Source organism: Ostrinia nubilalis, chromosome 5 (assembly GCF_963855985.1).
Source record: "Ostrinia nubilalis chromosome 5, ilOstNubi1.1, whole genome shotgun sequence".
NCBI classification, from domain to species: Eukaryota; Metazoa; Arthropoda; class Insecta; order Lepidoptera; family Crambidae; genus Ostrinia; species Ostrinia nubilalis.
This window is the reverse complement of record NC_087092.1, coordinates 16,458,280-16,481,491: the sequence shown is the minus strand read 5'-3', so window position 1 is coordinate 16,481,491 and position 23,212 is coordinate 16,458,280. Positions and strand designations below refer to the sequence as shown.

Below are 23,212 nucleotides of genomic sequence, written 5' to 3'. Positions count from 1 at the left end.
ATGAAAAAAAAAAAAAAGTCTATCTTGTCTGTGGTAGTAAATAAATATGGAGTATTTTTGCCGGTCAACATTGTTTTTATTAAATCCAATTAAATCTCGAACAATGTTCGTACAACATTCAAGCTACTGGCGAATTGTGGGTCGAGTATTTTGGTAAGAACATAAGGAGACTATTCAAGGTGTTCAGAAGTGATAGTAATTGCTATATGGAAAGAATCTCCCTTCTTAACCATGTGGGTGGTCAGATAGTTAACCAAACTGCGTTCATCCAAAGCCGTTTCGTGATCATAGATTTATGAAGTAACAAACAATAAAAAAATAGAAAAAGAATTAAGAAACTTCCGACGACTTACAATAATGCACAATTTTGTATTAGGATTGTTAATATTTGTATTTTGCTGAACATACGAAGAACTATATGACTAGAAAGTAGAGATTTTAAAATGATGATAGGCGAATAATGTCGGATGTAATCTCACAGAGAAATTAAAAATTACGTTCAATACAGGTACAGATTTTTCTCGTAGGTTATCGATCATCCGACGAGAAAAAATAAGGTACTATTTACAGCTAAAATATCAGCTATGTCCCTATTTGAATACTGTCTCATGCCTATAATTACTTCTTAGCTTATTAATAATTTAATAGCTTGTTTGTTAATAAGCTTAACTAGCACTTGTACCTTTTAACTCTATCATAATATTAACTGGCTGATAAAATAAGGGTTGATGATGGTGTCATCTATAGTAGAATATCATGAGTAGTCTTAGTTTAAAAGGATGCCAACGATTTAAATGTCACCCTGTATATTCTAATATGCACTTGGGAAAACCCCCCAACATCTCAGACTAGAAGAAACTATTACAGTTATAATCATAAGATACAAAAATATAAATGCAGAAAGTTCTAGATTGTATTAAATATAATTTTACAAGTAACCTTTGGTCTGATCAGATATTGATTTGCAAGTCTAGCATAGCCCTATAAAGGCAAAATGGTCAGATCCATGTCTCTCTTGAAGATTACCTTAATAATTTTTATGAATATTTAATTTTATGCTGCTTAGGTACACATTTTTAATTTAATAGACATAACAGTTAACGCACTCACGACATTTCATTTCGTGTATATTTAATTTATTTAATAACTACCATGATCGTGCTCATAAGTGTTATTATGGAGCGGTAAAAAGTTATGTTGAAATCTGTTTGTAAGGCTTAGAGTACATGCATTCATAATCTTACTGGTCACATAACAGATGCACTAAATTCTTTCAAACTCTATAACTTTTTTTTTCTAAATCTGGATATAATGTAGATCGAACCTAAAGGGGTAATTTTCGGAACTAGTCTGGAAAATTGCTATGATTCCTTAATGTTTTGATTGTAGTTATTCTTTGTGTATTTAAAATAAATAAGATAGGTTTTCAGATAATCTGGAAGAAATAATGTAGGTCGAAGTTAAAGGGGTATTTTTGGAACTATTGTTTGTCTGGGATATTGCTATGCTACCTAAATGTCTTAAGTGTAGGTAGAGTCCATTTAGCCTTAATATTATGTAAAATAAAAGAAGTAGGCAATTGATTGTAATGTACTACATTAATAACACTGCACAACAAAATTGCAACTTTTGGCTGATGATTGACTTTCATTACATGATGTTTACTAATTTGACGTCGCTGATTCTGAATCTGCCGTCCATTTTCTCGTAGCAGCTCTTGTTTACGTGTTATAGCTTTCACTCAAAAATTGCTAAATTTCAGTCTTAATTCGCCGACAGTTCAAAAAATACTATGTTTTCTTTGTATAATTTAATATGGTAGCATTAAGAAGTGTTTGTGTGAATTATCTAAATCAATTTTGTTTCATTTGCGGAGAGGATATGTTTAAATAATCCGTTTAAATGTGACAAAGTTCGTAAAATTGGCTTAAAAAAATTAGTTTGGGGACCCAGTGGAAATGAAAGATAAGCGTTGAATTCCGCAAAAGGCGTGGAAAAGATGCGTTGAGTTTTTACGTTTATAAACAAATAAGAATATGTGTAGATTTGGGTACGAAACCGCTATGATCTGAAAGGAACCCTTGAACCATCGCGACGACTGTTATTTTTATTTTTGAACAAAAATGGTATTAACCAAAAAATATTGAACTAAATAGTAATTCCTTGCATACGTTCGGCATGTAGACGTCTTTTCAACCCTATGAAGTCACCTGAACCTCATGTTGATACTTCACATGAGGATTTTGAGGCGAAAACTGTCAGTGTGGTAGAGACTTTGAATGTGACCCGAAATTTTCAAAACCATGTAGCCAAGATGGTTTAAACGATCGTTTTAGAGATTTAGGATCTTCAAGTCTTCCGAAAAGACATGGAATGAGTTATTTTGGCATTTTTTTTTTTTTTTGGAAAATCCGAAAAAATCTTACTATTCTTACACATCGAACAACGTATGAGTCACTTACAAACATGTTTTTTTGGTTGGATGTAATATAAACATCGAATTACACTCTCTTCGCAATCACCTGAACAATTTTATCACAACTCTTAAGGATCTAAGTGAAGAACATGGCGAGCAAATCCACCAGGGCCTTCGTACGATAGAGGGACGCTATCAGGGCCACTGGAATGCACACATGATGGCTGACTGCTGTTGAATCATTCAGAAGAGCTGTCTGCCTTCAGCATCAGCAAGGAAGTCAAATAAAAGAAAGTTTTTTCAACTTAACAACTTCATAAAATAGGATCATCTCTAAAAAAAGAGTGTTTTTTTTACAAAAAGACCCAAGTGTCATATTTTTTTAACCAGAGCTGATACAGATATTTCAATCACAGATTTGAAATCGTCATTAAAAATTGGACTAATATCATGTAACATAACCCAATCATCAGAAATGCTGTTGTGCAGTGTAATAGGCTTAAATTGTTTGTTTGGCGTAGGAGTGTTAGACATAAAATATGATAAATATGAATAATTTCGCGTTGAATACAATTAACCTGATTGCTACCTGTAATCCTATGATAATACTCAAGTAGTAAATCAGCCGCATTGTATGGAACTTGGCTTGGCATCATTAAAATTTGTAATTCGGTTTATGATTTAATAAAATCGATGTAAGTTGCTTAGTAATATGGTTTAAGCTGCATTTATAGTTTTGTAGTCTTGTATTATACTTGCTGGAATGATAAGGTATCTTTTGTGAGACAAGGTCGTATTAAAATTGTATTATTATGGTAATAAATACTTGATAATAATCTGTGGCAAGTCTAGGTACATAAGTCATCAATAGGTGACAAACTTTGACTATATTAGTTTAAATTTAGCCTTACCAAAGCATTGATATCCCAATTTGATATCTTTGTGTTTGATAGCCCATTTTATCGAGGAATGCTTTTAGGCTATTAACATCACCCTACAGACAATTGGGACGGAGTAAAGAAAAATATTGCAAAACCGGAAATATTATTCAAACCATTTTCACGCGTAGGAATTCGCGGGCAAAGCTAGTACATTATATACTTTGCAGTTATGTATAAGGTGAATAGGTATAGTTAGTTACTATTAGTACGAGCTTATATTGATAATTTCTTCGGATAACAAAGAAATTTCTCAAGCGTTGTTAATTTTCTTTGAAGGCCTCCATATTAGTGTATCGTGGTATCGTATCTGTAACACTGACACTGCTCCGGGGTCAGCGACCTTGGCCGGTGGTCACGAACTTGATGCAAATGTTTGGTAACGCGTGTTGGTCCAAATGTTGGCCAGTATTTTGGTTCGAATGACAACTTTTTGATTTTGTTGCTTATTTCGTTATTTCGTGCCAGAGCTAAAATCTTTGAATATGTGAATAAAGTGTGTGCAGATCAGAACATAAACTAAAAACTAGTGTTTTGAATAAGTAAGGGCCCTCCCCTTACTTATTCAAAACAGGGGGAAGTGTTACTGGCACAAAATATTTTAAATATTTTGTCTATTTTCAATTCAATTGTTTTGTTTACATTAAATTGGAGGATGTCTAATACACATAGTTTTTTGCTCAACAAATAATCGAACGGGAAGTAGCGTGGACAATTATAAACACATCACATAGTGTTACCTATGTTTGCATCGTGTTTCTAGAACTAATACCAATTAAGTGCCGTGATTGCCTCGTGCTGGGCAGGGCTGCCACAAATTAGTTTTGTAACTTTTTGAAATGGAATAAATGTTGCACTTATCACTTTTTAAGTAATTGGAGAATGAGTAGCATGTAAGATGGTATGGAAGTAATTAGCAGATAAAAATGGACCAAGTCTGAGCCTGAAACTAGAGGGCAACAGTGGCGGATTTACGTTAGTGTTGGATCTTTATTTAACTTTATCTTCTGAAATCGAGTAAGCGTCATCTGAAATCTGCCGCCCCTAGGCCGCGGCCTATACGGCATACGGCCTATTGACAGATCCAGGACTGGAGGGCAAAGAAACTATACCGGTGGTCAAATACCTGCATTGTCATCAAAAAATCTAAATTTCGTACCATTCGTGTCTCACTGCTAGAGCTTAGAGCAAAAACATGTATTCTGAAAATCGTTTCTACTATTTTTTTGATTTGCCCTACTGCACCTTTCGTTCCTCCCCAAAAAGGAAGTGGTCATACCTACATGACCACTTAAGTCTGTACAGAGAGAAGAGTTAAGTTCACGTCTAAAACATTTTTACTAAACAGTGAAGCTAAAAACCCAGCTCCTTAATCTGAGGTAGCCCTGCATCGGACGCACTTCCTCAATATTAATCGCCGCAGTATTTCTTCTTCAGCCCATGTTTGGACTTCATCAGACGCATGCGACGCCCAATGCCTTTTCCGCGTGCGGCAAAAAACCAACGTTAATTGTGTACTAGTTCGAAAAACAAACTGGAGATGGCTCTGCTCGGAGACTATAAAAAGGTTTAGACTAACTGCGGTGTTTATGAAAGAGAAGACGATAATAAGCGAAAATTATCTACACATTATAAAGAGGAAATATTTGATTATTTGTTTGTATTGCTCTGAAACTACTGGTCCGATTTGAAAAATTCTTTCATAGGCTCTGAAACTACTGGACTGATTTGAATAATTCTTTCACCATTAGCATCCTAAATTATTTCTGATGAACATTGGCAGTCGAAGTTTGCCAGGTCAGTTTAGTATAAGTGAACAGTCAATAATCCGAGGAAACAAAGCACGATCTAACTGGTTTACTTGATCACGAGTTGATAATTTGAATTGTTTATCTATTGGATATTTTTTTATGTAAACAAATATTCATTTGTTTAAATTAGATCGCAGCGCAAGCGTAAGTTTAACATATTTTTAATGTGTTAAAAGCTATTAAAATTAAGCACATGTAGAGATGCTGAAATCTCATAAACAACCTTAGGTGCATGCAGTCTTATACTAACTAAAATCCAATAATAGACCAACTCTACGATAACAGTAACAGTTATAAAACAATACATCAAAGTTACGCAACGCTCTATGTAGCGACTAGACTTGGCACCAGCAAAAAAAGCCTTTTTTGAAACAATTATTGAGATTATCAAGAGTAAAAATATTAACTCTTTAAAAAATATATATAAATCTTTTAGAAAATTATAATCTTCGACACAAATCTTTCGGATCCACTATCATATTTAATCAATCAAGTCGACCTGCTAAAGTCGTGTTTTAGTTGATTGCAAATTAACATCATTTTGTTGCTTACTTTTGGTGTAATTTTAATAAAATTCTGAGAAAATAAAAATGCATATTTGCAATTTTCTCACATCGAAACATATGCTTTCAACAAAGTAAATAGATACAGCCGAAAGCACATTAAGTAAGTAACATACTGGCATCTTACATATGAATCTATAAAAATGTAATAAGTTTGACATAGCTATAGTACCTTATCTTTTCATGAGAAAATTTCTGAACTCCTAATCATAATAAATCCAGCTCTATATGTAGGTATAAAGGCACAAGTACACGTTCATCCAGTTCGGTCCAAATGCAAACGCGCATCGGGTTACGTGCGCTGGCGCATGACTCACGCGCCGATAAGGGCAACGAGTTCAGGATCACTGGATCCAGGTCAAGTTTTTTTGGAAATGTGAATCATCAGCTGAATTTATTATTTCCTCTGTAAGGATGTGTAATTGCTGTAATGGACACAGATATCAGATAACTCAGAACTTGCGAATATCTTTACAATATTAAAGTTACCTTGACTAAAGCTTTGGTTAGGTATTCAACGATACTTATTTTGTTATCAACATCATCATCATTTCGGCCACAGGACGTCCACTGCTTATGATCAGCAGCCTCCCCCAATGACTTCCACATCGCCCGGTTGGTAGCGGCCTAAATCCAGCGCCTTCCTGTTACCTTTATGAGGTCGTCGGTCCTAGGGTTGCCAGGTGTCCGGCTTTATGGACATGTATGGCTTTTTACGGTCTTGTCCGGCCTGTCAGGCTTTTGTTAGGCTTTTTATGTGGCTGCCGCGCCAGTTGAAAGTCAGAACCACATAATAATATCAAGCGCACGCATCAGGATGTTGGGAAAAAAACTTTTTTGCTGCCAGCTCTATTATTTTTTAAAGTCTGTGTAATTTTTTCACGTGTATCTCACCTCGCGCTGTCAGTCAACAACTAACAGCACCAGACGGCTGCATTAATAAACTTTAGCGGTAAGTTTAAAAATAAACTACTTTTGTACGTATGCATTGTGTGTGTAGTTGAAGCACGATGTTCAAATATCAAGAAGAGTTACTGCCTTTAAATAGTACCTGTAACTACTTATACGTAGGTGCTTTCTGGATATTTATTTTTATATCGTCTTAAAATTTTATAGAATGGTTGAGAGTTTTGCCCACGACTTTATGCATAGATTTCGATAAAAGCTTTTGAATAAAATTTCCAAATTAAAATCCATCTAGTAGTGAAGTAGTAACAATCATTCGTCCATATAACGGTAGACTTAAAGAAAGAAATCTTTATACGTAGTTCAAGTCACTTCAAATCCACGCAAAAAGTAATATAGACGCCATGTCGCCTTCAGTCAATGGAGACTGCCCCATCAGTGGCTATCAGACAGATGGACATTAACCGGCGATTACCCAGTTGACGAACTGGGTTGATCTCGTTGAGCATTGGGGGCGAGACAACTGGGTGAAGGTTGGATCGGTTTGGGATGCACAAATCCTGTTATGTGTTACCATAGGGATCACTTAAAAATTAGGGCTTGATGGTGAAAACTGGCATTAGACTATCCACAGACTACAGACTTAGTCGGCCGATATTTGGGCCCGATTTAATTTGTATGAAGAATCGGCCGATGTAATGCGCACTTTCATACAATATCCATACTGATTAACAGCCCGATCTAACTATCGGCCGATAAAAAGTCGGTGGTCTGCGCCTAGGCTTCGATTCGCTTTGATTATCTTTTTAATTTATTCAAAAGAAAAAGAGTAGAATATTTTTGTTCCAATCAGAATCTTGCTATCAATTTAATAAACACGCATTCATGAACAAGGACAGTGAAACCTAAAGCCGGGACCAGTAGGGCGTCAGCCTCGACCATTGTAAGCGACCTAGTGTTGGGTTTCCACCATTGAGATAGATAATGCGTTTCTACTCTATTATGCTTGTAGACGTCTCGAAAATCAATGGATACCTGTGCTATTCAGGTAGAGCGAATAGGCAATGTTTTTATGGCGTAAATTGATGCCGCTATAAAAGGTGAGGTGGACCGAAGACATCATAAAGGTAGCAGGAAGGCGCTGGACGCAGGCCGCTACCAATCGGGCAACATGGAAAGCATTAGGGGAGGCCTATGTTCAGCAGTGGACGTCCTATGGCTGAGATGATGATGACGATGATAAAAGGCTTCCAATACAGCTTGTATTTGTATTTGATAAGGCTTCTTTTTTGCATAATGCTAAAGCAAATTAATAAATACATAAATAGTTCTGTATTTATTTATTTGCTTGTCACCTGATATAATAGGTTGTAATACCAAACATGTGAGTACATTTATACCCGTATTCACTATGAGGTTACACAGTGCGCGTGGATGCACAGGGTCCCAAAAACCTATTCATAGACAATGCTTGAGTGGCGGAGTGACATATACGAACCAATCACAGAGCTCTATTCAACGCTGTCTGTTCGACTTCCCATAGCTTAAGCAAGCATCGTTTGTGAATACGGGTGTCAGTACATTTAACAAGCTGTTTATGTAACCCAATATCAAAAACAAAAAAATAAAGAAAGTGTTATTGCAAACCTGCTTTTAATTGAACTTTTGTCTGTACATAAAGTTAAGTATTAGGTACAATATCTTGAAATGAATTGGACATAGGAAGTACATGATAAATGTAATTTAATTATTAATACACAGCTATTTTAAATTTTAATAACGAATCCTTGTATAGCAATTTCATATAACGCTAGAAAGGAAATTGGATTTTTGTCCGTTAAAGTGACAGGTTTGAACTTAACTTAATTATTCATAAGAGTAATATTTAAACAAATTATGTACTTTAACATAAACAAGACGAATTACCATAATCGCGGTATGAATATTTTAATACTGAATCGAAGTGTGTACATGATTGCACTATGATTGGCAAACATTATGAATTTATGATGATTATAACTATTAACATTAAAATACATTAATTCGGTGAGCGTATGTCACTTCCTTTTATTTTAAAGGAGTTTTTGAGGAGCAGCATTATTAATTTCCATTTATTATAATTATTTTAATTCAGCATTGTGTATAATAATAATTATAAGTAATGCAAACAAAATTTTAATAAAATATGACACAAAAAAACGGATGTGTACGTACATTTCCATATTCATGAATTTTATAGTTAATTATATTACCTACTTAGTTTTATTGTGGATCTCACGAAACGACAACGACGACATTTTTACATTCTTATTTTTTTTCTTTCCTTCATAGGCGCCGTGTTATATTAGTAGGTATAATAAAGAGCTTAATCAAAACAGCTATTACAACAAATGCTTTTACGTAATAATTACAAACTAAAATGTTCTACGATGATATAACATACGACTGATGTTGTTGTCTTTTTTCCCAAAGGTGAGCTTTAGAAATTCTAAAACGAAAATACATACGTTCATAAGTGGGATATGGGATCTTGACTCTAACTTGCTTAGATCTTTAGAACTACGCAACGGATTTTGATGCGGTTTTTTTTAATAGATAGAGTGATTCAATTCCTCTTGAATCACTCTATCTATTATAAAGGAAGGTTTATAGGTATAAAACATGCATATTTTAGAAGAGAAAAGCCGGGAAATTTTATTGCAACCGTGCGAAGCCGGGGCGGGCCGCTAGTTACCTATAAATTAAGACCTGATCTCTTGGTTACCCTCTGGAGCTTTAGGCTATATTTTGAGTTTCGTTTCTTGAGACAGATCCTGAAATTACACGCTCATGGTATAGGACTTTTTTTGCCTAATCGCTCTATGGCCCCAAGCTGAAGTTACGTAAGCCCTTATCTCACATATCATTGACGCAATTATGATCCGAGGCCCACATGTGTTTTCCTGCGCCGGCGCAGCGTGTCGTTTGCGGGTCGTTATAGGAAGTGCCCGATTACTGATTAACATATTCCGCTATTTCTCAAATTGCCCGGTCGTCGGCGCACGCGCTGCTTTCGCCAAAGGAAATGGGGTTAGGGCTGCCAGCTCCGAGATATGGATAGCTGAGGTACTGAACTCAGAATAAAGTTAAGGTAAGAAAGAAGCCAGTTTCCGCTGTGGTTGAGGATTCCAGGTGAAGCGCACTTCTACCTTCGGTTTTACTATAAAATAAAATTACTAATTAAAATCATGAACCTAAAACCCTAAATGTAAGTAATGTAATTTTTTTTACAATGAGGAAACTCTTAGCTTGCATCGCCCATCTGATAGAAAGTAATGATCAGGCCGAAGCTGAAAGAGAGCTTCTGGAATCTGGAATTCTCAACCACAGAGGAAACTGGCTTCTCTTTATTCTGAGTTCACTACCTCAGCTATCCATATCTCTGCCTATCTTACCTCTAACTTTATTTTGATTTTTAGCCGCTGTGGGGAAATGGGTGGTAATAATTATAATTTTGCAAAAGGCGATGATTTAAGAAGTCCTAAAAATTATCTTTAATAATAATAGGCATTAGTTAGTTAGTTTTTATGGCTGATCGTTAACTAGATAACATTGCATTGCTCCCGATTCCAGAGACAACCCTGCGCGTTCGTCTCATTACTGTCAGTCGGCGTTCGTTTAGAAATGTAAACACAGTGTTTTGGGCCCCGGCTTTCCTCGGGACGCTAATGGGACTAATATACGGAAGATATTACTGGGGAGTGGTCTCCGGGAAAGCTGTCCTTAATTTGTTTGTGGATGTGTACTGTAGACGCTATCGAGGAGTTTATGGCAGTAATGTAATAGAATAATGCTGAGTTCTGCCACCTAACTTTAACCGTAACTATGACGATAACCGGATTTTGTATGGAGTTTGACAGATTTTTGACGTTTGTTAAAGTCAAAGTAAGATGGTGCAACCCAGGCTGGGTTAACAGTGGTCGATTAAGACGTATAAAGAGGTTTAAAGCCATAGAGCTTAGGTAATTTTTGTAGAATTTTACAAGATTAGCCATTCCTTCATTAAAGAGAGAATTTATATGGTAATTAACATCTTGTCTCTATTTGGAAACACACCTATGATTATAAATTTTAATAGCACGTTGAAAATCAAGTTTTGCCTTCACACAAAAAATAATTGTAAATATCTCAGCATAATCTATTTCATTGGATTACTGTTTAGAATAATTGCACATCACAAATAAAAAAGCAACGCCATTAACATTATTAATTATAATTGCTTAATCGGTAAAATATTTTTATACGATACATGTCATCTTCCCCATCAGAGAAGACTAATCATGATCAGAAAATTGCTATATAATGTGCTCTATTATCATAATCGATGGAAAATAAACACACTCGTGTGGTATCTGCAAATAACTCTGTCAACTTTTTGGTTTAAGATGATTGAGTGCTCCACTTTTTGAATGTCAGTGAGTAATTGTTTTGCGCTAAAAGCCATGGCTCTTATTATCTCAATTCTTTATGTAATACGCAAGTGACAAAGAGAACAGCAAAATAAGATGACGCCTACTAAATACTACAAAAAATACTACTATAAAACAAAGCAAAAACCGGGACGAACAGGAAGATGTGCGTTAACAGGTTTTGTAGAAAAGCTCGTTAGTGCTCATTCGACAGATAAGTGACAACTTTTTTGTGAACTTTTTCTTGAGTTGGAATCATCTTGGAACTATGATATAGACATATATGTATGTATACAGGGTGTTAGGTAAATGGGTATATGAGCCGACACTAGCCCATGTTAACATGGTCATATAAATGGTATGATGAAGTCGGAAAGAAGAACGGTCATCTGTGACCCAGGCCCGACAGAAACGAGACATACCTCAGTTTTTTTGTCATGTCTTAATTAGTTAAATTATATATTTTTTATATTCGAAATCTATGTATAACAATAAGTATACACTATAATTTACCAAAATATTGCCCATTGTTTTTGTTCAGGCGTCATACAAAAACTAATACAAAATGCCTATTTATCACCAAAATTGGTAAATGTATGTACCTAAATAGCTGCTATGGAATGTATCTAGGTGACCTGGAGATACAGCCGGATTATACAGGGTGGAAACGAGAAGTTACAAAATCCAAAAATTCAATGTTACCAACTTCCATAATCTGTAACCTATTATTGGTACCATTTGAAAGAGCTCGTGAAGCACTTTCAGAATCAGTAACTAGTTTTTCGATATCTTGTATAGTTTAGAAATAATCGAGTGAGATCACTTATCGTTCCATATGTATAACCACCCTGTATAATCCGGCTGTATCTCCAGGTCACCTAGATACATTCCATAGCAGCTGTAATAGACATTTAGGTACATACATTTACCAATTTTGGTGATAAATAGGCATTTTGTATTAGTTTTTGTATGACGCCTGAACAAAAACAATGGGCAATATTTTGGTGTTATACATGGGTCATTCCACAAAAATATGTCAACTCTTAGTCCGCGCCACATTTCACATGAAATATTTGTTAATATTTTATTCCAAAATTGTTAAATAACAGCTCGCAATGTGCTTTATTCATCACCCATTTATATTTTTTGAAACTATTTTTAAAACATCTTAAATTCCTTTTGAATGACCCAAAACGTCATTCCCTAGGCATGTCCGTACTCCAAAAGTTTGTGTTTTGGGACCCACATTTATAAAAACATCAACTTTATCCTTTGTTTTAATTAACGAATAATCTATTTAAATGTATATTACACCAAATTCTATAAATATTTTGCGGTTTCAATAAACAATAATTTGATTTTCTTTAGTTGAAAAAGAGTCTACAGCTTTTAGCGTCATTCCCTCGCCACGCACTGATTTTATAATTTTGCGCTTTAATATGTATTTAGAGTGAATGACATTTAGTTGAGTTTAAAGTACGATACGAAGTTATCCTCAGACCATACTGGTTTTGCGGTAGCCGTTTTTTGAATTAGTGCAAACGTGCCAGTTGTTGCGGAAACATGTGTTAATCCAGTCACTTCGTCATTCCCTAGTTGAGTAGCTTTATTGATTACAATAAGAAATTGTATATAATTTAATCAGTATTTACGTGTGGTTTTTTGGCTATTTTCGGCACATCGTATTATGCATCTTATAATATAAAGTGAATCTGCATTTGTGTTAAGTTTTACTCCAAATCGTCAGTCCCTAGAGCGTCAGGCCCTAGCTTTAAACGGCACTTGGGACTAAATTACTAGTTAGGGAATGATGTTTTTTATATAGTGATAATAACAAAACAACTACATTATGTATATTAATTTATCTATAAATGTTAAGGTTATAAGTTTTATACTTTATTAGAGGTCATATAGGAGTAATGTAGTATGAAAAAATTGAAAATTATAATTTCTCCTAAAATAAAGCATAAAGTGACTGGCCCTTTTAGACATAACATAATTAATTAATACACTATAATTTACACTAATAAAGTATTCAAAAGCATCTTAAAAAAGTTACGGACAAAATGACGTCGAAAATATACAGATTTTTATGGAATGACCCACATAGATTTCGAATATAAAAAATATATAATTTAACTAATTAAGACATGACAAAAAAACTGAGGTATGTCTCGTTTCTGTCGGGTCTGGGTTTTTTTTGTATGGGGCGTGACCGTTCTTCTTTGATATCGTCATTTTTTTAATTTTTATTTTCATACAAAATAAATTTTATAAAATCCGATTTGTATGAAAATTGAAATAATTAAAATGAAGATATCAATTTTCTGACTTCATCATACCATTTATATGACCATGTTAACATGGGCTAGTGTCGGCTCATATACCCATTTACCTAACACCCTGTATATAATAATATGATACAGACGCGCCTGGACTCGCACAAAGGCGCTAGTGACTTGCGCTATTACTTCGGAATGTACTGGCGGTTCTACTCGAGCTTGGTAATCTGTAGTCCCCTTGAGTACAAGCCTCACTAATGATACTAATGAAGCTGTCGATACTTTAAACAGTTCGGAGTTATTAACACTAATTAACGCCGACCTTCAAAGAACAGGTCTTCAATTACTACTCATTAAATATTTTCGGGTCCTTAAAACGAGAGGTTATTTTAATGTACGCCTTATTGCATTTTAATAGTGTCAATTTGGTAATGATTATTCTCTGATGGACAGATGACTTCATTTTGTGGCAGGTATAATGAAGACCTCCATCGTGTCGTATGATTTGGTGAAAATAAATAAGGTATGCTCCTTCTTGCAATTAAAGAAGAAACGGGTCCGTCTGGTTCCGACAAAGGAGAATACTTTCAGTGGAGGTCGTAAAGGGCGACTATGTGGACATTATTAAACCATCAGACCATGTAAAGTTCTCCATTTGCCTTTGGTAATTAAGAGAGAGTCGTACTCCTACCGTGGAGACTAATAAATGACCTACCAGGCTAGGATGCGTGGATGGATGCTAGGATGATTTGAGACGACAAATGTGTGTGACAGAGACATAGTTTAAAATCGATAGAGTGCCTCGATAAGATTATATCGCGGCGCATATCTTCAGCGCCCTGCTGAGGATGTTGGTTATCATCATCAACATAATTTCAGCCACAGGACGTCCACTGCTGAACATAGGCCTCCCCCAATCACTCCAACATTGCATGGTTGGTAGTGACATGCAACCAGCGCCTTCCAGCTACCTTTATTAGGTCACCTATGTTGGTAACGTCAAATAATGCAAGATCTTCTTACCTTACTCCGAGGGTAGACGCTCAGCACGTCAGCCCACCAGCGGGCCTCTTCCCGGCAGGTGCCCTTGACGAAGGTGACCCTCTCCGGAGCCGTGATGGCCAGGCTGTGCGCGTGGCCGGTGACCCCGTCCGCCTCGCTCACTTCTAGGACGGTCGTCATGTCCACGCTGGCTTGGGGCACTGTGTCTGGCTGTGGAAGAAAGGTAGGGTTAGAAATTTTGTGGAAGGAAAATATGAGAAGATAGAGCTAAGGTTATATGAGACTTGACCCTCGCTGGTTGAGTTTTTATTGGCGGTCAAGCTGTAGAACCTGGCTACACAGGAGTTGCAGCGGTGGGAACGAGAGATGGGAATAGTCCCGCAGTTAATGAGGGAGAAACTAGAGTCAAAGGACTAATCTTCCCACCTTTCATTCCCACTACTGTAACTACTCTATTGTCGTAATTATGTTCATGAGTAATGGTAGTAAGGCGAGGGGATAGGGAAAGCTGGGCTTTCCTCTGGATCCGAAAACTTTGCCGCAAACCGAACCTCCGTTGCCTCTCCTATGCACAACATGGTAGCTAGGAGACGGTTAAACATCGTCTAGGCGTGAAAGAGTAATGGAAGGTGAGTAGAGTCCTAGATTTTCCTTTTTTGAAGATCCTTACAGTACCTACATAGTTTACTAAAGACATATTGTAAAGTTCAAGTGCGTAATCATATTTGAACACTCCAATAGGATTATGAATAATATGGCACTAACTTTTTAATAAATCGAACAAATTACATTCCCCCGCAAGTTAAATCGCCGTTAACGGCAACATTGATAAAGGCGCTCCTATCTTGATACTTAGTCTAACTGGTGAACTGATAAATGGGCGTGTTAATGTGGACCAGCTCCTGGTCTGGCCAGCCCCAAGGCGCCTGACAGCACCATCTGTCATCATGACCACATGACGCCGCTTAGTTTCTCAACGTCGCCGCAGAGGGCGCTAGTAGATAACTGCGCGCGCGCAGCCCGCACTATCTCAAGCAGACGGTAGCCATTATTCAGCTGTTCATTAAGCTACTAAACAGCTTGTCTTTAATGACGAGATTTTTCTCAATAATGGAATTACATTAGCATTTTTAAAGCAATGATGTGCGGTTAAAAGGTCTATAATTTATATTGTTGGAGCAATTGCAACGGTATACAAAACGAAGATTTTATAAATTATTGATTTCATTTTACATTCTTAATATCTAAGCATCTACTTTAAATTGCAAGAGGCCATTATAAAGTGTGATTAATAATAACTGAAATCCTTTAAAAGGGATGAGGTAAATTTTGAAAACAAATGCATTGAGAATTTTGTACTTTGGACTTTCATAAAGTTTGGGATATCATTTCTTGGAGCTCCTTTGACGTCATGGATTCCGATGCTGATTCAGAATGGTTTCTTAGATTACTAACCTTATTTTATAGCTTTATTTCTTATTATCCTTATTTTGTTACGTTTTGTATTACGTTGTAATTGCACAATATTTTAAAATGCCAAGATGAGTAAGAGAAGACTCAAGTAAGTGATAGTGAAAAATCGTAATTTTGAGACGAATCAGGTTGCATTATGTGCATACCGGCACAGGTTCTATTCATAAGTGGCATGAATGAATTAAATATAGCCCAGACGTATAGCATATTATGTTGAAACCTGGTTGTAATCGCTTGAAGATATCAAGATTCTACGATGTTTAAACGAAAAAAGTTCAATACATCGTAAGCTTTTATGTAGGAAGTATTTAAGATTTATTAAGACTGTTAATTTATCATTCTGTATCTAAAATCTAATGATGTCCACGGCCAATACTGCCTCATCCACGTCAGCATTGAAATTATGACTATTAATCCTATAAACGTTTCGTCCATCGTATCAATAACAGCAAATATCGAAGCACTGGGACAAGCGTGGAGCCCACAGTTGGTCTTAATTGCGATTTATAGGGCTTTAACGTCGGCACAATATTGTTTATCGGAGCATCGGACCGAAGCTTGGGATGTGCCCATGATGAACAAAAGAAAAAGATTGACAATAGCTGGATAAATTGCTAAAGAGAAAAAAAATCACAAAAACTGTTCTAATACTGAAAATCGTCAAATGATAAAAGACTAATAAAAAGATTAACACCCGTATTAACAAACGATGCTTGCTTAAGTGAACGCATAGCGTTGAAAGCTCTGTGATTGGTTCGTGTGTCACCCTGTGCATCCACGCGCACTTTGAGACCTCATAGTAATGTTTGTGAATACGGGCTTAAGTATTGGTTATAAAAAGATCGCCAAGAGAGATTGAATTGAGTCTTCTCTTTATTGTGATTAAACAGAAACATGGGTGACAGACAGATAACCATCATTATTATTTATCAGGAGTATCGTATCTACATATATTATTTATGTATAAAAGAAAGAACAAGTTATAGATAGATCCACTTTATCTAATAAAAGCATACATGCGAATTGAGAACCTCCTCCTTTTCACAGAGACACATAATTACACACAGATGTGGCATTGCATTTTTCTGGAGACTAAAATTAGACGATCTTTAGTATCTTCTTTGTGTGATATTATAATTTTGCACTAAAGAGGTAAGTTTTATGACGCACTTAGAGAAATTTGACTAATGTTAGAGACGTGTCACTTGACCACTGCCCGCTCTTTACTGTAAACACAGCCTTGGCCGAAGTCCAGTTCCACGGGGCCTGTAATTTGACGTTTATCGTCATTCTAGAGCTATGCAAATGTATACTTGCAACCTGTAACATACTACACTGGAACACCACAATTATGTTCTGTTATTTGAGCTGTTATGAAGGTGAACTAGTGGAGAAATGACACTTCTCATCCGTTAGTTCGATTCTCACTAAGTATAAAGTTCGCGTATTCATACGCCAAAATGCCTTCAAAGCAAGAGTTAATAGACATCTGGCAATAAAGATTTCAGATTGAAATAAAAAGCCCAAACTTTACTTCCGCGCGTTCGCTGTATCGTAGTGGAAGAGAACAGTGCATTAAAATTAATTAATGAAGATTCCTTATGCTTAGGCTTTTGTTCTTTAAAATGGTGCCTTAAGTCCTCAGCATAGTAATTTAACGATTAAACAGCATGTGGTAATTAATAATTTTATTGTAACGTAATGATTGGTAAATAGTGTGTTAGCTATGACTGATTAGTACTGCCCACCCGGTCACATGACAGTGTCCACAGATAAAGCACGCCGACCTGCACAGAATCAGAACCATAAACAAAGCGCTCGATTTACGCGCGACTTTCCCGCCGAAAATGGTCTAATTTGACAGGCTGCGCCCGCGCACGTGCCGACGCTGCGCAATATTGGTTGCGAGCATTTGGAGTGGCGATTGTTTTATATAATTAGAAAAGAGCGCAAATGTTTCTATTGAGGTTTAGCAATCAGTCTGAGAATTTTAGGGCGTTGCTTAAGCTTCAGGTCCCTGGTTTAATCCCCAAGTATGGTATGTTAGGAATAATAACTTCACGCTGTTTTAAACCTATCGTAATAAAAGCAATCCCTAGATCCTTCTTCATTTAGGAATCTGGTTAACCATCTCATGACACGATAACACGAATAATGGGGTTCCATAATTAGTCACTACCTTTAATAAACTGGGAGTTCTTCAATTAATACACCATGATATATTAATTGAAGAACTCAAAATGGAATGAATGGCGCTTATACCTTTCAACAACTTTGAAAAACATACCGTAAGTTACAACCAAAACGGGACACCGCTTGAAGTTGCAGTCAATATTATCAACAGTTTAAGTAGCATGCGCAAGCGCATGGTAAGTTGCATTCGCATTTGAATACACTTTCCAACAGCTGACAGTTCCCATGGCGTCGTATTAGTGCGGACATAATTTCGGTCGGCGTCTGCGCACAACGACGCTCAATGGGCGGATTCCTAACAGTAGTATTGCTATATCAGGACCATAAGCCCGCTTGCCGATAGTGTTGTAGGGAAGTTCAGAAGCTTTACCGGTTTAATTGTGTACAACCGGTCCTAGTTTTTACTAGCAGAAAATCGGTTTAGTACCTTTGCTACAAAAAATAAGGGGTCACAATTTGAACAGGAGATGAAAGCTTGTATGACGACAATTTTCAGGATTAACATTTTCAACGCCAATGACGGATACATGCGTACATTATGTTGACCGCCAATGACGGATTAATCCGCCTTAAAAATGATGTCAGTAATAGGCTAATTGAGTATTATGTAAACTGAATAATAATGAATACAATAATTACATTGATATCATAATTTATCAAGCGTGGCGTCAGAGTGATGGCTTTTGTATTTGACGTGGCGCTGAAAAGTTTAATAACGCAAGAGAATTAGCGGGGCAAGCTAGTTTTTAATACACAAATTGCAATAACCAACAGTTTATCCACAATGTCACCTGAAATGTAGATCCTGTCTAGACTGATACCTGTCTGAGGTCTTTTTTTATCTAGCAATAATCTAGTAATCAGAATAGAACTACTTTGATAAGCAACTAAGTAAGCGAGTTATATCGAGTTTTACCGATTACCCTTCATAGATACAGCACTAGAGCAACCGATTTATGCACTGTCCCCGGTTGTAAGTATAACTGCACTTAATGTACCGGTCAGGTTTGAAGTTTATTACGTATTTCTATGATAATTTTGTTCTGCCCGATGGATAATTGATTTAAGGAAGGAAGAAGACGAATCGTTATTTGCTTTGTACAATGTTTGCGAGGTTAATTGGGAGGTTAGGGCTTCTCCAAAAGAGGATTAGATGTAACCTGTATAAGGCTTAGAAAGTATAAGCAAAGTAAAGACGATAACAAATAAGTAAATACAGTTTGACAGAGTTGATATTTTCCGGCTTTCTACAAGTGTCGCACTAAAATCACTTAAAGGAAATTTTATGATTCTGTGCTTGACGGTAGCCATTTAGACGACTTTAGTAATATAAACTAATAAACATTACACATACAGTCTGAAACTAGAGTTGGGCTGTTACTCTATTTTAGCCTACAGAAGAATAATTGGGATAGTAAAAAGATGTGGAGCGATGGCATACATTAGGTAAAGACTTAATACGAGAGTGGGGACTTTGAAAGGTGTCATAAAATACTCTTTACCGAACAAAGTAGAGTTGGAGCGTCTTTCTTTCTTTCTTTTTTCCATAATCCACAACGAGGAAGGTCTTGGCTTGTATCTCACCTGATGGTAAGTGATGATCAAGCCGAAGGTGGAAGCGAGCTCAGGAGTCTCCGGTAAATGTTCCTATACAATTCGACGACTGTCAAAAGAGATTTTACAGTAAAACTAACGAGGTGGGTAGCGAATGCCTACCTAAAACCGATGTCAGGTTAAATGCTAATAGGTGCTAACTGTGACCAGTTAAAGAGAAATCTTTCGCAAATGAAGATTCCACACCTAGAGTTATGGCGGCCCTTTGTTTATGGTACGACAGAAACTCGTCGGTGCATCGAGTGCAAACTTCCGTGTTTGTGGTTAGCTGTAACCGTTTAATGGCTAATTTGTGGATGCTGTTCTGATTGATTTATGGGCGATTGGACCTTTAGGCAATTTCTTACGTGACATAACCTTAACTTTATGAGAGATAAGAATGGATACCCGCTTTTTGATTTATTGCTCACCTCAGGCACGGATTAAGGCAGAAGAATGCATAAGGTTTAATATTAATAACAAGTCAACTATTTCAATTATAATACAATTTATAATGCATGGACAATAAGTTTATATTTTTGGTATGAATTTACGACTTAAATCATATAAAGAGGAAAGATTTGTACTTACTTTTGTATCTTTGTCCTTACAATTAACTCAAAAATTACTGAACCGATTTCAAAACTTCTTTCACCGTTAGAATGCAATTATCCCTAACTAACACAGGCTATAGCAGATCAAAATTCACGAGACGAAATTTTGTCCCATACTAAAGTTATTTAGTAACTAATAAAAATGTAACATGGACCAAGAAATCACAGTTAACAAGAAACATAAGCAACAATGTTAACAACAACCTCATGAAACCTCCTTAACCAAACCAGTCCCTAACTGGACATTGTCCTTACATCTAACAGCCTTAACCCGTTCATCACCGCGCCCTACAGAGGGGTGTCCCGCCCACGCGATAACGGCGCGCGCGCACGAACCGCCCAAGATTACCTATCGCGTGGATCTTGATTGGACGGATGATAAATTCAATGTTTACACGAATTCTAGATGGGATTGAGATAAACTGGTTTTGAGAACTGATTTATTTGTGGACTGTGCTAAGTAACAGTTTCATTCGATTCTCGAATCACATTTTAGGTTCTAAATAGATTCAAAATCAAAAATCAAAAGTATTTATTCAGTTTAGACCACAAGTGGCACTTATGAACGTCAAAATATTATTATAGAAAATAATAAAAAAAGAAAAGGTAGCCCTTATGGGGCACTTTACATGTCTTCTTCATTGAGATGATATCTTTTATGACCACAGCACTAGAGGCACAAATACACAATACGTTATTGTCACCTCCATTTGACCTTATCTTCCTACATATTGTTGCTTTAGTAGGTCAATAAGTATAGAAAATGACATTTGTCAAAAATCAATTTTATGGTCTTTTGTCAATTTTCCACGGTGCGAAGAATGGGAATTATAATAGCGATGGGGGCGTTAAAATGCTTCATTATTGTAGCTCATTAGGCCAAGAACATTTCCAAAAGACATGAGCTACCAATTGAAATAAACACAATAAATACATTTTTGTTATAACAGGAAATCCATCCAACAAAGTATTTCCCACCTCCGTTGCATAGCACAAACCTGTGAACCCACACTTAATGGGCAACACTTACTTGCACAAATCATTATTCATCTCCAACATCCCATCAGCAAGCTGAGCCACAGCGAAGAAAGATTTAGTAAGTCCATTTGTTTGAAAATATTTTAGAAATAAGCGAGGCTGAAGAAAAGACTGTTAAAACGTTTTTCGCGATGACTCTTACAGTGCAGATTACCCAAAGCTTTCTAATTGAAAAGTAATATTTCATAGAAAAATGTGTGGAATTGAAATGGTCTAGGATTATTAAGTATCTTCTTGCAGTGTGCGGGGATCGAACCTGCAATATCTACCGTAGTAATTTGGTACACGAGGCACTAGGCCTTGTGGCTATCTAAAGAGTAGATTGCGATCGTGTTGTGTTAAAAACTAGGATTAACACTTTGGTGGACAGTACAGGTTAAGAATTACTTCCCAATACGACACTACTTATTCACTACATTGCCTATGTGAGTAGTGTCAATGTAAAATGAGTAAAAACTATGACGTCTATAGGCGTTCTGTCATATCATCCTTTACTACCTGAACGCCTGTGGACATTTACTGTCCATCAATGTGTTAACTAGTTTTTAGAACGCAATCTTAGTCAGAAACGTTGTCATCAACATTATACCTACATTACGCTAGCTTTGGTAACGTCAGAGCAAAAATTATTCGCAGATAAAAGCTTTAGTGATTCTACTGAGTACTAAGTGTACTATGGCGGAACGGTTCGTCGCTTTGCGTTTCCGTGACAAATTCGTAATGTGCAAACTGCTCACAGAACCAGACATCCTGACCTCCCGCTTCCTCATCGAGACCTCGCATTTTACTCCCAAAAGGGAAACCTTAATACCAGGTGAGGGATCCACGTAACCTGGTCATGGTTCCTCGAGGGTGTACACGCCTAATTGTTTTTGCGGCAACTCCAGATTTATGACGTCACGCTTATGACGGCCTCTCACGATCTCCTGAGAAACCGTTCTTCCTCTTCGTTAGCATAGTAAGTGAGGATTTTTGAGAATAACTGGCGAATTCGAAAGATGCAACCTTTAATCATATTATAATAATTATATGACCAAGATTTAAACTACTGTAAATCTGTTAAATAATAATATTGTAAGTGAAAATCGCTGTTTTTTTTATTATGATTGATTTTATAGTGCTACTAATATTATAAATGCAAAAGTTTGGGGGATGGATGGTTGTTTGATTTGGGCAGATAACATGGAAACAAAAAATTATATTCATCGAAGAAAAAAACCAAGAAGTTTGATGAAATAATCCTGAAATCACCAACAACTTTATGACACATTTAGCTATTTTTATGCATGACAAGACAAGACAGGTATTTGACCGCAATCGTACCTGGTGTTAAGTGAGATGCAGTAAGATGTTATTAAGTATGCATTTATTTACCACAACCAGGTTCGTCAGTACGTGAGGCACCAGAATTAGTAACCAAGCGGTGGTCAACTAGAAACGGACTGGTCAGGATCCTGTTACTCCAGACGTCAATAATTTCTTCGCAAGCCATAAATTATCAATAGAGGGTAATGACTTTTCAAAGTAATCATTGACAAGAAGCAAACTTGTAATTAGTTAAGCTGACCCCATACTGGTACTCAGTTAAGCAGTGCTAATAACATGACTGCTGGGCAGATCATGGTCTACCTGTCAGGTGACCTGGTGCATGCAAAACGTTGTATGTTGGTCACCACTGGGGGTGCCCCGATTCGATTAGGTTTTTCCGCGATGCATTAATATGAGGTCTCACAGTGCGCATGGATTGGACACACAGAGTCCCAAAAACCTATTCATAGACAATACTTGAATGGCGCAGTGACACACACGAACAATCACAGAGCTCTATTCAACGCTGTGTGTTCGACTTCGCATAGCGTTGCTGCTTCACTTAACCAAGCATCGTTTGAGAATACGGGTTTAAGTATCATACATACGAGGTACCTACTGCACATC

At 36.6% G+C, this 23,212-nt stretch overlaps 1 protein-coding gene across 4 annotated transcripts in view; it reads right to left on the bottom strand.

The window, feature by feature from the left end:
• The window catches only part of LOC135072061 (protein outspread), a 363,405-nt gene that overhangs the window by 37,872 nt on the left and 302,321 nt on the right, over positions 1 to 23,212 (bottom strand). For all 4 annotated transcript variants that reach the window (XM_063965999.1, XM_063966001.1, XM_063966002.1 and 1 more), the window contains exon 4: positions 14,388 to 14,576. In XM_063965999.1, coding sequence (XP_063822069.1) covers positions 14,388 to 14,576 — 189 coding nt within the window. The remainder of the gene's footprint in view (positions 1 to 14,387; positions 14,577 to 23,212) is intronic.